Raw genomic sequence first — 16338 nt, forward strand, 5'->3', positions numbered from 1 at the left:
CTTACATGCGTGACTTCTTTACTCAGCATAATGATTCTGGTATTAATCCACGTTGTTGTATCCAGTTTCTTGCTGTTGCTCAAAAGTATTCCACTGTATGGATATACCACAATATCTTCATTAGCCTGTTAATGAACACTTGTTTCCAGTTTCTGAATACTGTGATTAAAGTTCCTATGAACATTCCTGTACAAATCTTTTTTGCTGGGTCATTATGGTAGATGTCCATTTAACTTTCTAAGGAATGGCCTGTTTTCCAAAGTGGCTGTACAAGTTTTATATTCCCACCAGCAATGTATATGTTCTAGTTACTCCACATTATCATAAACACTGGTATTATCTTTTTTAATTCTAGCCATTCTGATGCATCTGTCATTTTAATTTGTATTTTCCTAGTGACTAATGATGTTGACCATCTCTTTCATGTGCTTAAGATCCATTCACATAACTTCTTCAAATCTTTTGTCAACTTTAAATAGAGTTGTCTTAAGACTTCTTTATGTTTAAGTCCTTTGTCCGACATATGTATTACAAATATATTTTTCTGTTCTGTGGTTTGCCTTTTGTTCTTTTTTGTTCCTTTTATTTTATGGTTCTCTTTGCATCCTAAAATTTTTGGTAAAATTTGTGGTATATCACAAATATTTTTTCTATATTTTTCATCTTCAAGTTTTATATTTTTAGCCTCACAATTTAAGACCATTAACCATTTTCAATTACTTTTTGTATTTGGTGTGAGGTAAAGGTCACTGTTCATTTCTTTACAGATTTTTTGTCTACTTGTTCTATCAGAGAGGCCTATTTAATCCACAACAATTGTGGACTTGTCTGTTTTTCCTTTTAGCTCAGTTTTTGCTTTACATATTTTGAAGCTATGTAATTAGGTGTATACAAATTAGAACTGTTATATCTTCCTAATGAATTCACTCTTTTAACATTATTCCTTTTTATCTCCAATAATGTTTCTTGGCTAAAGCCACTGTATCTACCATTAATATAGTCACACAAGCCATTTCTTAGTTAATGTGTGCATCATGGTACATTGTTTCCCATATTTTTACTCTGAACTTCTGTTTATGCTTTGTAAACAGCATATAGTTGGGCTTTGCTTTTTTGATTCAGCCTGATAATGTCTTATAATGGAAACATTTAGTCCATTTGTATTTAATTACTGATGTAGTTGAGTTTAAGTCCATCATCTATTTATTTTCCATTTGTCCCCTTGTTCTGTCCTTTGTTCTTCCTTTTCTTCCCTTTCTACTCAAATATTTATTATTTTATTTTATGTACTCTATAGGCTTATCTTTTAGCATCATTCTTTCAGCGGTTACTGTAAAAGATACAAAAATGCATCTTTAGTTTCTATCTTAAATTAGTACTTTTACCATGTCCCATACAAATAAGAGATTCTGATAATTTAACTCTATTTACTTCCTCCTTTTGCTATTGCTATCATATAATTACTTCTACGTGTTATACTGTTTTCCAATATAACATTTCCAATGGAATATTAGAAATTGTTAAAACTACTGGTTTAAGGGGTGCCTGGGTGGCTCAGTCGTTAAGCGTCTGCCTTCGGCTCAGGGCATGATCCCGGGATACTGGGATCAAGCCCCATGTCGGGCTCCTCCGCTGGGAGCCTGCTTCTTCCTCTCCCACTCCCCCTGCTTATGTTCCCTCTCTCACTGGCTGTCTGTCTGTCAAATAAATAAAATCTTTAAAAAAACAAAACAAAAACAAAACTATTGGTTTAAGCAATTAACAACCCTGACCACCATATTTAGCTATTCTAGTACTCTTCATTCTATCCTGCTTCTACCGGAGAATTTTTTTCTTTAGCCTGGTGTATTTCCTTAATATTTCCTGAACTGTGGGTATGCCACTGATTACTTCTCTCAGCTTTTGTTTATCCAAGAATATATTTATTTCATTTTTGTTTCTGAAGGATATTTTCACTGAGTATAGAATTACTGGTTATCAAATTTTTCTTTCAGTGCTTTACAGGTGTCATTCCACTGTCTTCTTAGTCGGTTAAAAAGTCATCTTTGAAAATTCTTATTATTTCTCTGTAACTAACATGTCTTTTCCCCCTTCTGTTTTTAAGATTATTCGGTTGATATGTGGGTTTTAGCACTGTGATCTGGAACTAGTGCTGAGGGAAACATAGCAATAGCAGGCAGACACAGTACTACAAACTCCTACTATTAGTTGTTAACTACTTAATAAATAGAATTATTATTTCTTTTGGCTTAGTGGCACTATGAAAAAGTTTCCAAAACACTAAGGTAAGTGTTTGTTATTTATCCTGTTTTGGGTTCACTGAGCTTCTTCCATCAGTGGTCTCAACAGTTTTGAAAAATAGCCATTATTTCTTCAAATATTGCTTCTGCCCCTTTCCCCTATTCTTTTCATCAATGTCTTAATCTGCTTGGCTGCTATAACAAAATACCGTAGACTAGACAGTTTATAAACAACAGAAATTTCTCACAGTCTGGAAGCCAGAAGTCTGAGATCAAGGTGCAAGCATGACCATGTGAGGACCCTCCTCTGTGCTGTAGACTTCCTGCTGTATTCTCACATGGTGAAAGGGGCTCAGGAGCTTTCTGAGGATCTCTTTTATGTAAGCATTAATTCCACACATGAAGGTTCCACCCTCATGACCTCAGCACCATCCTAACACTTCACATCCTAATACCATCAAACTGGGCATTAGGATTTCAAAATGAAATTTGGGGGAATAAACATTCAGACTGTAACACTCAGGGACTCCAATTATACATATGTTAAATCATCTGGTTATGTTACACTTGTTTTTTATGTTGTTCTGTTTCTTTCCATCTTGTTTCTTTAGTGCTTTAAACATATCCTCACAATAACCCTCTCAGTGGGTACTAGAAAGAAACACAGGAAGTATTTTAGAAAATCACTTCAGTATGCTTGATCTATACTACTTCCTAAATGGGAAAATGAAAATATTTTTCTCTATGTTTCACAAATAAACCAAAAACGGCTTTGAAAAAAATTAAGATTAGCAAATTACTCTTCCCTTTTAGGGAAAATGCTGGCAATTCAGTTACCTTCAGTCTCATCCATGAAAGCTATTAAATATGTTCAAGAACTTAGGAGGTCATCACAGACAGGAGATAGAAAAAGGTATACAAGGAAGGTGCTTAATTTGCAGAAAGTATCACTTGGTTACGATAAAATCTTTTTCAGACACCAAACCTTTGTCTTTTTGCCTCAAATACTTTTTGTCAGTTTAACTTTCCTCTGAATATCTATACATTGTATTAATATTTATTATGTATTTATCCATAAAAATTTTAAAGCCTTAAAATTACCCTTAAATACAGCTAAATAAAATTACTTTTCTCCCCAAAGATGAAATATGTATTAATAGCCACATGTAATTTACCAATTTAGTTAAAATAACATGAATGGCATCACTATGTACCTAGCCCTATGGAGCTTATAAGCAGTCTTCACATCTTACTTGGTTCTTAAAATGATTCTGTGAGGTAAAAAGGTGTACTTATTTACCATTCCTGTTATACAAATGAGAAAACAAAAGCTCAAAACTTAAGTGATCACCAAAGAGTCACTGAGCTACTAAGTAAATCCTGCTAAAATAGAGACTTAAAATCTATATGCTCCTTCAATTAATCTGCTCACAAATAAACTGGCCCATGTGCAGATTACAAGTGAAACACAAACTGCCTTTCCTTTTAATTTTTGTAATATTCTTGAGTAAAATTAAGTCAAAGTATGCATGATCATCTTTTTCAAAAGAAAAACCACACCTTAAGGCAATTTTAGCAATATTAAATTATCTGTAAGTCACCAAATTTCATTTACTGTTACACCAAAATGTGCTTCAAATATTTCCTTATGATTATTTTGACAATTTTTTAAAATATTTTTAGAACTATGTTTGTACAAAGTAGATAATACTATAAATATTATCTTTGCAGGAGACCTGTAAACATGCATCTTTCCTCCTTCGGTAGGCCTCTGAACATTTCTCATTGAGGAGAATCATAAATAAATTTCACACTCAATACCACAAGTGGTTAGGAAAAATTTTCAACTATTCCTGGTTTTATTTCAACACTACTGAGAGGAGGTTTCTGACAAAGCGAAGGACAAAAAACCTCTAGCAAACCTTCCACTGCCATCCAGCCGTTCTAGACTAGCCGGTGTATTTTTTTTTTTTTTTTTTTAAGAATTCTAATACAGTTCAAATCACTGTGCCAGGTTCATTTCAACTCCTTCACTGCCAAACCTGGGGGAAAAGACTGCTTCAGCTTCCCTGCCTTCTCTTTATCTCTGATGACCAACGTATAAAGGCATCTGCTGTAGCAAACTTTAAACTTCACATTATCCTTATTTTTCTTGATCTTGACAGATTTGGCATCCTTTAGCCTGGCTGTGAGCAGAAAGTCCTTGATTTCTTCCATTTTGTCAGGCATAGCTATGAGGGGTGCAGGGGAGTTTGCAGCTTGCACCACCCAAAAGACCTACCCAGTATATTTTTAAATAAAGTTATTTACAATTATCAATAAACTTTTTGAGACCAGTACTGTCAAGTGTTAGACATTCCATCAGAGAAACAGGCCACACTCATTTACTGTATGAACACAGATGTTACCTTCCTCCATAGCAAGTCATTTCTGTGATTACTTTTATGGGCAGTATAACCCAGTCCTTCAAATACGGGAAAGAAAAATAAATATCCATATGAAAAGTCCCTTAGTTCTAAGTATAATAAACCACAGCCGCTAATATATTATAATAACATATATATTTCTTGTTACATCTACTGTATTGCAACATATAGGACAAATAAGACATGAAGAAAAAAAAATCATCTCTGAAAAATAAGTGGAATTATAAGCTGCTATTTAAATTCAACTATACAGGGGCACCTCGATGGCTCAGTCAGTTAAGCGGCTGCCTTCAGCTCAGGGCATGATCTCAGGGTCCTGGGATCGAGCCCCACAAAGGGGGTTTCCTGCTCAGAGGGAAGTCTGCTTCTCCCTTTCCCTTTGCCTCTCCCCTCTGCTTCTGCTCTCTCTCTCTCACTCTCTCTCAAATATTTTTTTAAAAATTTTAAATTCAACTATCAAAAAAAAAACTTAGTTAATGGTAACTCATGCTTGTTTAAAGTAACTGGGTATGGCTAAGATCCATAATTTGATCCTTACATAAGTCAATTAGCTTTGCACTACCAGGAATATCACATACCTATAACTCTGGACACTAAAAAATAGTAAATATATTTCAGTGGTCTTATGAAGATTTAGCCAAGATGATAGATGGTTCAATGCCATCAGCCATCAGGACAGTATACAACTCCAAAAGTTGTGACATTGTGTAGATAGATATCTGGGTCCTGTTGTTTTTTTCTGAATAGAAAGATACTCAAGTCAACAAAATACTTATAAAACACCTCAATACATTTCATTACCTCCATATTTCCTTTTTTACTCATTTCATGACATTTTTAATGATTGCTGCTCTTCCTCCTTCTTTTGTTCCAACTCAATACATCTTCCAAGAGTCAAGCACAGAGACTTTTATCATGGCGGTAGGTAGTTCCCTTTGTATCAGGCAGATGTACAAAGTAAAACAGTAATTCTCGATTCTGTGGTTAATTCTTTCAATAAATATTCTATGCTCACATTGTAAGCACTTGAATTTCTTACTAACAGAGTAAGAAATATGTGAACTGTACTTAATGTACTAGAGTAAATTTAGGGTTATTTCTATAATAATGTCATTCCCAAAAATGAATGGGAAAGTGGCTTTGTAGTTTATGAGTTAGAAATTGCTCACAACTGGGGTGCCTGGGCAACTCAGTCAGTTACGCATCTGACTCTTGGTTTCAGCCTAAGTCATGATTTCAGGGTCCTGGGATCAGGTCCCCCATTGGGCTCCGCACTCAGCACAGAGTCTGCTTGTCCTTCTCCCTCTGCTTCTCCCCCTCGCTCTCTCTCTCAAATAAATAAAATCTTTAAAAAAAAAAAAACTGCTTACAATTTTCAGTCCCTCTTATCTACCCAGTAACTTATCGTTTTCCATATATGAAATTATCTATTCTGTCATGTACAGAATAGCAGAAACAAAGTTGAAATCTCTAGAAAATAAAGCTCAATAAAACCTGGCTGGTATATGTGGAGAACAATGGGAGGCCTAGATTTACCAAGAGCAATGATCCAAAAATGTGTATATCAACAAACAATGATCTGCTAACACAGACAAAAGAGTTGTCACGCTCTTGGTATGCTTTTTTTTGGAAAAGGGTGAGTTTACAAACACAGTCCCAGGTCTATTTCATCTATACTGCATCTACAGGAATGGTCTAGAAAGATTTCAATAGAAAAAAATAAGGGAAGGGATTATTTCTCTGTTCAACAAAGAACAGTAGTTTAAGACTATTGTTGCTTTTTTTCTTCTGAATCCATCTGCATAAAGGATAAAGAAAGTCAAAAGGTCACAATCTTTAGATGTGGCTATATGTTCCCATGCAATTTTGTGGTTAGAAGTTAGGAAGTGACTAGAATTGTTCCCTGTTTCAAAGGTAGGAAATGAGAGGTTATCCTGAGGTCAGGATCTTCTAATGTGGCTCTTGATCTAAATTGTGTTAACTTGCTCTGCTCCAGGATGAAAGCAATTATGACCAGATCAATGTGCTCTGCATCTGGTTTAGTCAGCTGCTCCAGAGTAGGCAGCCAGCAAAACAGCTTTGGGGCCCTCTCTGGGCACTGTGCCTCCTAAGATTTGAGTACAGGCCAATCCTGTTGCCCACTAATTCTTAAAAGATACATTCAGATCCCCAAGAGAAGAAGTAAAATAAAGATAAATAGAAAATACCCTCCTTTTAATTTTCTAAGTAAGCTGTAACTGAAGTGTTCTATATTTCCATCTAATATTTACTAGAAAATGAAATATTTTAACAACTCTATATGAAACCATTACACTGGCTCAAATGTCTTTGAAAAATCAGCTGATTCCTTGGAAGAAGAAATTTAAAAGAACTGTTTTTGGTTTTTTTTTCAAGAGGGGCAAACAATGCTAGAAAGGAGAAGAGGGTCCCAAAACTTAGGTAACTACAAAATCTTAAACAAAATGGCTTGAATAGAAAATTTTGTTAACTGTTGCTATAACTACAAGTGATCCTAACTACGAAATCCCACCATTATTCCAATTTTATTACAAATTCCATGTTAAATTTTGAAAAAGTTATTCAGTCCTACAACTTTCTTTCAAGTTAGAGGTCAAGAAAAATGTCTGCAATAGAAGGTACATTCACTGAAAATAAGAATTGGTGAATCAACCAGTCTGCTAATGAATTGGTAATACAGGGAATCAATCACTAAAGGGAAAAAAGTATACCTATGTACTGTAAGCATTTTAGCTTGAAACATTCAAATGTACTTACCATTCTTTTGCTATGAGACCAAGGCCATTACACAGATTCCTTACATAAACAGTGTGCCAACACGGACTCTACAATTTCTAGTCAATTTCTTTAAACATGAAAGGAAAAGTTGAAAACACCGGTAAAGCAATTAAGGCCAAACTCTTCAAGATTTGTGTGACCTTTACAGACTTTTAAATGTTTTCCTTACATCCAATTCCAAGGGATGTTTTATAGCAACCAGCCTTCATCAAGCCTTTCCAAAGTTTTCACAGAAATGACTCTCTTTATGCATTAATTAACATTTCACCAGTTTAAATAATATTTGATTAAATTATGTGATTACAATAACAACACTGGAATACAACTGTTAAAAAAAAAAATGTAAGCTCAAACTAAAGAAAAGCCTACCAGCTACCAGTTAGCATTAAACAAGTCACGGCCATCAAACAGTAGTCTCACAAAGGGAATGAAGGCCAAATTAGTTAGATCATCTACTACATACCCTCACTTGTTTTCTTAAATGCTATACACAAAGGTCTCTCCAAGCGTGCAACCATCTAGGACATCCAAACTACTTTATATGTTAACAAATTTCTTAACTGCAGTATAGGATGATTTGAACTTTCCTTTCTAAATGGAGTGCTGATGAACTATAATAAAATCTCCATGCAATTTTAAGTAACATTCTTAACCTAGAAAAGAAACAGATAAAAGGAAAAATGAAAATTTTGTCACATAAACTTTTTCTATTATTTTATCACTGGATGTTTGCACCTCTTAATTCCCTTCACCTATTCTGCCTATCCACACAACTCCCCTCCCCTCTGGCAACCACTAATTTGTTCTCTGTATTTATGAATCTGTTTCTGGTTTTCATGTGTTTGTTTTGTTTTTTAGATTTCACATACAAGTGAAATCATATGATATTTCCCTTTCTCTGTCTTATTTCACTTACCATAATACCTTCTAGATCCATCCATGTTGTCATGAATGGCAAGATTTCATTCTTTTTTAAAGCTGAGTAATACTCGAGTGTGCGCGCGCGCGCGTGTGTGTGTGTGTGTGTGTATACCACATCTTCCCTAACTATTCACTTATTAGTGGACACTTAGGTTGCTTCAATATCTTGGATGTTGTAAATCATGCTGCCATAATCAAAGGAGTGCATATATCTTTTTGAATTAGTGCCTAACCGTCTTGTTAGGCCATCTCTGTGAATATGATATATTTTTTTAAAATAAAGCTAAATTCCATATGAAAAGCTTTCCCCGGGCACCTGGGTGGCTCAGCTGGTTAAGCTGCTTGTGCCTGATTCTGGCTCAGGTCATGATTTTAGGGTCCTGGGATTGAGCCCCACCTCAGGCTCCACATTCAGCGAGAGTCTGCTTGAGGATTCTCTCTCTCCCTCTCTTTACACCCCTCCCCTTGCTCTCTAAAACAAATCTTAAAAAAGAAAAAGAAAGAAAGAAAGAAAACTTTTCCTATTTCACTTTTACAACAAATATTGTTTGAAATATGTGGGTGTCTGCTCAGATTTGCTGATTATTTTATATAGAAATTAAAATAAAGATTTACTATAGGATTTGATCAATGCTTAAAAATCAGTTTTTTTCATGCCTTGGGACAAGGTTTATAGTGAGTTCCTAGGCACTTGAATACATGTTCATTTATATAACTGCTTTCATAACAGCAGGCTAAAATTCTGATTAAAATCACATCCTTACTGTATGGTGACTAACATAATATAATAAAAAATCATTATTAAAAAAAAAAAATCCACATCCTTAGGTGTGCAATCAATAGTTGAGAAAACCTAATGGTACTCACCAAGGCTCTCCACAACTCATGAGTAGTAAGAGACAGTAAAATGGGTATGAATTCATTATTACTGAACTCCAGAATGTATTTTACTCTAACTTCAGTCAAATATTGGGGAGTAGGGGAGAGAAATCATCATTAAATTACAAGGAGTGAGAATGTTCAAGTTAATAGATTTAAAAAGTGCTTAGAGCATTAAAATTCTTCTCAAGGAGTTCAAAATAGACCCTCCTTTATGATTCCAACTGCTTCCAAATATATGGATTCTTTTACCAAGAGAAAACAAAAAGGTCTTCCAGATTTTATCTGGAAATTAAAAAGTGGCAGCATAAGTCTCTTGTTTCAAGCACATCACTCCAATTAAGGTTTTCCCTGGAGCACTAATGCATATTTACCTTCTGTGTACACATTTCATTAGTATCTGTCTCTCTGACATCCTCAGTGACACAAAAGGGCAGAGAAAGGTTTCTATTCTTTTTTCTATTCTTTCTGTATACAAAAAAGATTAAATTTAATGATTTTCACTGATGGTTCAAAAGACTTAGCTCTCAATAATCAATGCCCTAGAATGCAATATTATTTATAGTTTATTATAAAACCTGACACTGGTTTTGACACAAAATTTATTAAGGACAACATGAGACACATTTATTTGAGCAAATCTCTTAATATTAAAATATGAGCAACCTAAAGTTAACCAGGCAATTCACAAGTTTATGTCCCTATATACTAGCAACCATGTCCTTTGAAAATGATTACAAATGTATGTAAAATGACTAGTACCTAGTGATATCGACTATTTCTTTTTCTCAAATGAAGTTTAAGTTTATGTACTTCCCTATCCATTAGATTCTCTAACAACATCATGTAAGAAGGTGTCTATCATGAATTTAAGGGGGAAAAAGCAATTTAAAAAAAATCATTAATGTGAATTCAGGTAAAATGCATTTTAACTGGCTAAAAGAGCTTTTATCAATTTTCGCCTCTTACACAAGTCAAAGTAGTAAAATGTGCTATGACAATAACAAGGGAATAAAAAAAAGATAAAATTCCTTCCACATAATTTTTCAACATTTTAAGATATAAGATCTCTATAAGACTTTTACTAGAAGTTAGTATAATCGAGGAAATAATGTCTTTCCCCTTTTTATGTAATAAAGTAGTAAACAGAACTATGTGCCAATCTGTTCTAGTTCTCTACTTACATTAACTCTTTAAACCATCACAGTAGGGGCGCCTGGGTGGCACAGCGGTTAAGAATCTGCCTTCAGCTCAAGGCGTGATCCCGGTGTTATGGGATCGAGCCCCACATCAGGCTCCTCTGCTATGAGCCTGCTTCTTCCTCTCTCACTCCCCCTGCTTGTGTTCCCTCTCTCGCTGGTTGTCTCTATCTCTGTCAAATAAATAAATAAAATTTAAAAAAATAAATAAACCATCACAGTAACTCTATAAAATTATTTAAATTATACTCATTTTACATACCTAAAGAAACCTAGTCACTGACGAGTTAAAAATTCACTGTAACAGCTAGTAAGCAGAAGAGCCAGTGGGAACCCAAACAGTATAAGGCCCTACCCAAGTAGGTGTTTTTACCGCTACATAACATCACCCATCTAGCACACAGATTCACTCAATAAATAAATGGCTGGCTGCTTAATAGTTTTTCTTCTAGGTGTTATAACAATCAATGATTCAGAAATTAGGCACAGATTAATTCTTTTTCCTTTCTTTTTTCTACTTCTCTACCTACAAAATTATGTGTTCCTCACACTATGCTCTCATAATCTTTATATGTATCTTTTATATAGCATCTTCCTACCTAATAAGCTTAAGCACATGATTATAAACACTTTCAGAGAAGGAAGGACATTTTGCTGTTTGTGTTTTGAAATCCCATTCATTTCTTTGTGAAGGGCCTAGCTTTAAGAAAGCCCAAGTGCTGGACAGAAGAACAAAAAAAAAAAAAAGGGGGGCGCCTGGGTGGCACAGCAGTTGAGCGTCTGCCTTCGGCTCAGGGCGTGATCCCGGCGTTATGGGATCGAGCCCCACATCAGGCTCCTCCGCTATGAGCCTGCTTCTTCCTCTCCCACTCCCCCTGCTTGTGTTCCCTCTCTCGCTGGCTGTCTCTCTGTCAAATAAATAAATAAAATCTTTAAAAAAAAAAAAAAAAAAAAAAGAAGAACAGAATAGAGGGCAATGAAGAAAAAAAAAAAGTCACTCCCTAGAATAACTTACAAATAAGGGAGACCCACATTTTACTGAGTTTAAAATATTTTGCATATTTAATCAAATAGTCCAAAATATATGCAACAAAGATTGGAACATTTTCAAACAAAATTGGAAAAACAGTGTTTTTCACTAACCTCTATTAAGTTAGATTTTATTAGCAACTGAATACAACTCTTATCTTTTTTGATTCCCCTGAAAGCCTTATGAGTTGGTATTGATCTGCCCATTTTATAAATGGGGAAACAGACTCAAAAAATTTTAACAAATTTACCTGAGATCACATAGCTAGCAAGTCTGGCCATTTCCAATTGATAATGTCCAAATGACATTAAAAAGGAGAGAAGGGTACAAAAGAACCAAAACCCATAGCTCCAAGGCTATTCAAAGTAGAGGATACCCAGGAGTACATTCCAAAACTGGAACTTGTTGAGTTACTGGAGCTTAAGAAAAATTGCCCCTAAGAATATCCAACTGAGAGAGGAAGGTGAAGTGCAAGATTAGGATCCAATCTCATTTTGATCTAAAGCAGAGGTTCTCAAAGTGTAGTCTGTGAAATCTTTACAAGAGGGCTGGGTCCTGAGATCAAAATTATTTTTACAATGACTCTAATAAGTTATTTGCCTTTTTCACTTTTCTCTCAAGTGTACAGTGGAGTTTTCCAAAAACTACACTGCATGGAATATTGCAACAGACTGAAAGGCAAAAGTAGATGTGAGAATCCAGCTGTTTTCTATTAAGCTAGACATGAAAGAGATTTACAAACATGTAAAACAATGCTAATATTCTTGCCATGTTATTAAAGTTATTTTTCATTTAAAATATGTGCTGTGATATATTAATTTGTAATGTTTTTTAATTTCAAGTAAATTAACATTACAGAACATAAAATCCAGAAACCAAAAAGGTTGAAAGGCTGCTGCTCTAGATTCAGGATGGAAGATTGTGGTGGAGTATGAAGCCCTAGGCTCACCCTGTCCCATGAATACAACTATCAAATCATCCTAAATACCCCCCGAAATTGACCCGAAGACTGGCAGAACAAACTCCACAACTAAAAGTAGAGAAGATGCCACACTGAAGAAGGTAGAAAGTGCAGAGACAGGGTTTGGGAGAGAAACAGATCATGGCCACTGAGGTGGGAAGGGAGACAAAGCTGCAGAGAAGTGTGAAAGCCCGGCACAAAGAGGAGCACACAGGGCAAATCAATCCCCACAGCAATTGGCTTGAAAAGCAAGAAGGGCCAAATATCCTAAGTTCCTGCAACTAACAAGGTTAAAGCCTGGAATTTTAATGGTCAGCAGGCTTGGCTGGAATAGAGGCCCAAGGGCACAGTGCTGCTCTTGGAGAGAATGCAGCCAAACAACCCATGGACACACAGCATGGAAAGCGATCTGAAGAGCTCCTGGGGCACACAGTGGGAGTTTACTTGCTCATCTTGGAGCATGTCCCAGAGAGGAGCCTTCATGGAGAGGCTACATTTCCCTCTCCCACACCACAGTATAAGCAAAGGTCTCCTGAGGCTACCAGTGCAGTGCCACCACTGGCTACCTAACTTGCTTACACCAAGTCCAGCCCTCCAGTGCTCCAGTGGAACTGCCCTTTCCAGTCTTACTTGCCTCAGTCCCAGCAAGGTGGGCCTCCTCCCCAACAAGACCAGCCCAAATTCCTGCCCACACCCAGTCTCTCAACCCAGGAGTTTTGTGAGGCCTCAGTTCTGGTGGCAGTGGCAACGGGTCTCATTTCACAAGCAGACCAGAGCACACCTAGCTAAAACTCATCACATTTAGGCCAGGGACAGAACACTGCCCATGGCAGGCAACAAAAGCTTCTGTACACAACTGACCTGAAGGACAGAGCAGCCAGAACACAAAAGCAGAGTGCACACGGCACATGCTGGAGGCACTCCCTAAAGTGCCAGGCCCTGGGGAACAGGGAACACAGCACAGCAGGGTATTACAGAACTTCTTTTCATAAGGCCATTAATTTTAAGAACAGGAGACCTAAGCTGACTTTCCTAACACACAGAAACAGACACAAAGACTTACACAAAATGAGAAGACAGAGAAAACTGCCCCAAATGAAAAACAGGAAAAGGCCATGACCAGAGATCTAAGCAAAACAGATATAAGTAACCCACCTGAGACAGAATTTTAAACAATGATCATAGGATACTCACTGAACTTCAGAAAAAAGTGGAAGACATGAGTAAGACCCTTAACAGAGAGATAAGGAATAACACAGAAATAAAGGACTCAATAAACAAAGTAAGAAATACCTGATGGAATGAACAGCAGGCTGGGAGAAGCAGAGGAAAGAATTACTGACTGAGAAGACAGAGTAATGGAAAGTAATCAAGCTGAACAGAAGAGAGAAAAAAAATTATGCAAAATGAGGGAACACACTGACTTCATCAAATGTAATAACATCCAAATTATAGGAGTCCAAGAAGAGAGAGAAAGGGGACAGAAAATTTATTTGGATAATAACTAAAAACTTCCCTAACCTAGGGAAGGAAACTTATATAGGAGGCAAGGGGAATTTCCATCAAAATCAACAAATGCAGATTCATACCAAGACATATTGTAGTTAAACTGGCAAAATATAGTGACAAAGAAAAATTTAAAAGCAGAAAGACAAAAGGAGACAGTAACTTAAAATGGAAAACCCACAAGGCTAACAGGGGATTTTTCAGCAGAAACGTCCCAAGCCAGAAGGGCCTGGCATGATCCGTTCAAAGTGCTGAATGGGAAAAGTCTACACTCAAGAAGACCATCCAGCAAGGCTACCATTCAAAATAGGATAAGGAGCTTACCAGACAAAACAACAACAAAAAACGAAACAAACAAAAAACATCTAAAGGAGTTCATGACCATCAAACTAGCCCAGCAAGAAATAAAGGGGATTCTCTGAGTGGAAAGGAGAGAACAAAAGGTAAAAAAGGTAGGAAACAAAAAAGCAGTAAAAAAATGAGTATTTCTGTAAAAAAAAAAAAGTCAAGAAACAAAAAAAACAAAAGGATGTAAAATATAACAAATGTGGGGAGGAGAGGAATAAAGAATGGGTTCAAACTTAAATGACCATCAACTTAATACAGACTGCTACACGCAGAAAAGGTTATATACAAACCTGATGGTAACCATATATCAAAAACCACTAATAAATATGCAAAGAATAAAGAGAAAGAAATCCAAATATATCACTAAAGTCAATCAGCAAATCATGAAAGAGAGAAAAACAAGAGGTTCACAAAAAATCTTCAGGAAAAAAAACAATAATATAATAACAAATACATATCTATCAATAATTACTCTGAATATAATTGGACTAAATGCTATCAAAAAACACAGGGTGACAGAATGGATTTAAAAAAAAAAAAAAAGACTCATCTTAAAAAGACTCATTTTAGACCTAAAGACGCCAGCAGACTGAAAGTGAGGAGATGAAGAAATATTTATCATACAAACGGATGTCAAAATAAAGCTAGAGTAACAATACTTATATCTGACAAAATAGACTTTAAAACAAAGACTGAAAAGAGACAAAGAACATTATATAATAATAAAGCAGACAATCCAGCAAGAAGATATAAAAATTGTAAATATTTATGCACCCAACACAGGAGCACCCAAATACATAAAACAGTTTAACAAACATAAAGGAGCTAATCGATAATGCTACAATAACATAGGGGGCTTTAACAGCCCACTTATATCAATGGACAGATCATCTAAACAGAAAATCAACAAGGAAACAATAGCTTTGAATGACACACTGAACCAGATGGATTTAACAGATACATTCAGAACATTCCATCCTGAAACAGTAGAATACACATTCTTTTCAAGTGCACATAAAACATTCTCCAGAACAGATCACATACTGGCCCACGAAACAAGTCTCAACATATTCAGAACATCAAAGTCATGCCATGCATCTTTTCTGACCACAACACTATGAAACTAGAAGTCAACCACAAGAAAAAAAAAATCTGGAAAGAGCACAAATGCATGGATAAAAAACAAGCTACTAAGCAATGAATGGGTCAAACAGAAAATAAAAGAAGAAATAAAGTACAAGGAAACAAATGAAAATGAAAACACAATGATTCAAAAGTTTTGGGATGCAGCAAAAGCAGTTCTAAGAGAGCAGTTTATAGCAATACAAACGTACCTCAAGAAGAAAAATCTCAACTTAACTTTACACCTAATGGAGTTAGAAAAAGAACCAACCAAAACCCAGCAGAACAAAGGAAATAAAGATTAAAGCAGAAATAAATAATATAGAAACTTAAAAAAAACAACAGATCAATGAAATCAGGAACTGCTTTTTTGGAAAAAAAATATATAACTGATAAACCTCTAAATAGATTAATGAAGAAAAAAAATGACTCCAATAAATAAAATCACAAATGAGAAGAAATAACAACCAACACCAAGGGAATATTATAAAAAACTAAATGCGAACAAACTGGACAATGTAGAGAAGACGGATAATTCCTAGAAACATATAAACTACCAAAACTGAAACAAGAAGAAATACAAAATCTGAACAGACCAATTCCCAGCAAAGAAACTGAATCAATAAGCAAAAAACTCCCAACAAATAAAAGTCCAAGACCAGATGGCTTCACAGGCAAATTCTACTAAACATTTAAAGAAGAGTATGCCTAGTCCTCTCACACCATTCCAAAGCATACAAAAGGACGGAAAATTTCCAAATTCATTCCATGGGGCCAGCATTACCGTGATACCAAAACCAGATAAAGACACCACCACAAAAGAGAACTATAGGCCAATATCCCGGATGAATACAGATGCAAAAATCCTCAACAAAATACTAGCAAACCAGATCCAACAATACATTACAAA

General features: G+C 35.6%; 2 protein-coding genes across 2 annotated transcripts in view; both read right to left on the minus strand.

Annotated features, from left to right (window-relative positions):
* Positions 1-16338, minus strand: part of CDK17 (cyclin dependent kinase 17) — a 110723-nt gene that overhangs the window by 72203 nt on the left and 22182 nt on the right. The gene's annotated exons all lie outside the window — the stretch shown is intronic.
* Positions 599-7987, minus strand: LOC121104408 (60S ribosomal protein L38-like). Its single transcript, XM_040637344.1, has one exon. It carries the CDS (start codon positions 4467-4469, stop codon positions 4257-4259), a length of 213 nt encoding a protein of 70 aa, XP_040493278.1. The 5' UTR covers positions 4470-7987; the 3' UTR covers positions 599-4256.

This window comes from Ursus maritimus, unplaced genomic scaffold (assembly GCF_017311325.1).
Source record: "Ursus maritimus isolate PB19 unplaced genomic scaffold, ASM1731132v1 scaffold_21, whole genome shotgun sequence".
In the NCBI taxonomy this organism is placed as follows: Eukaryota; Metazoa; Chordata; class Mammalia; order Carnivora; family Ursidae; genus Ursus; species Ursus maritimus.

Bases quoted from the DNA above. Each gene is read 5' to 3' on its own strand.
- LOC121104408 (XM_040637344.1), bottom strand. From the start codon at position 4,469: ATGCCTGACAAAATGGAAGAAATCAAGGACTTTCTGCTCACAGCCAGG.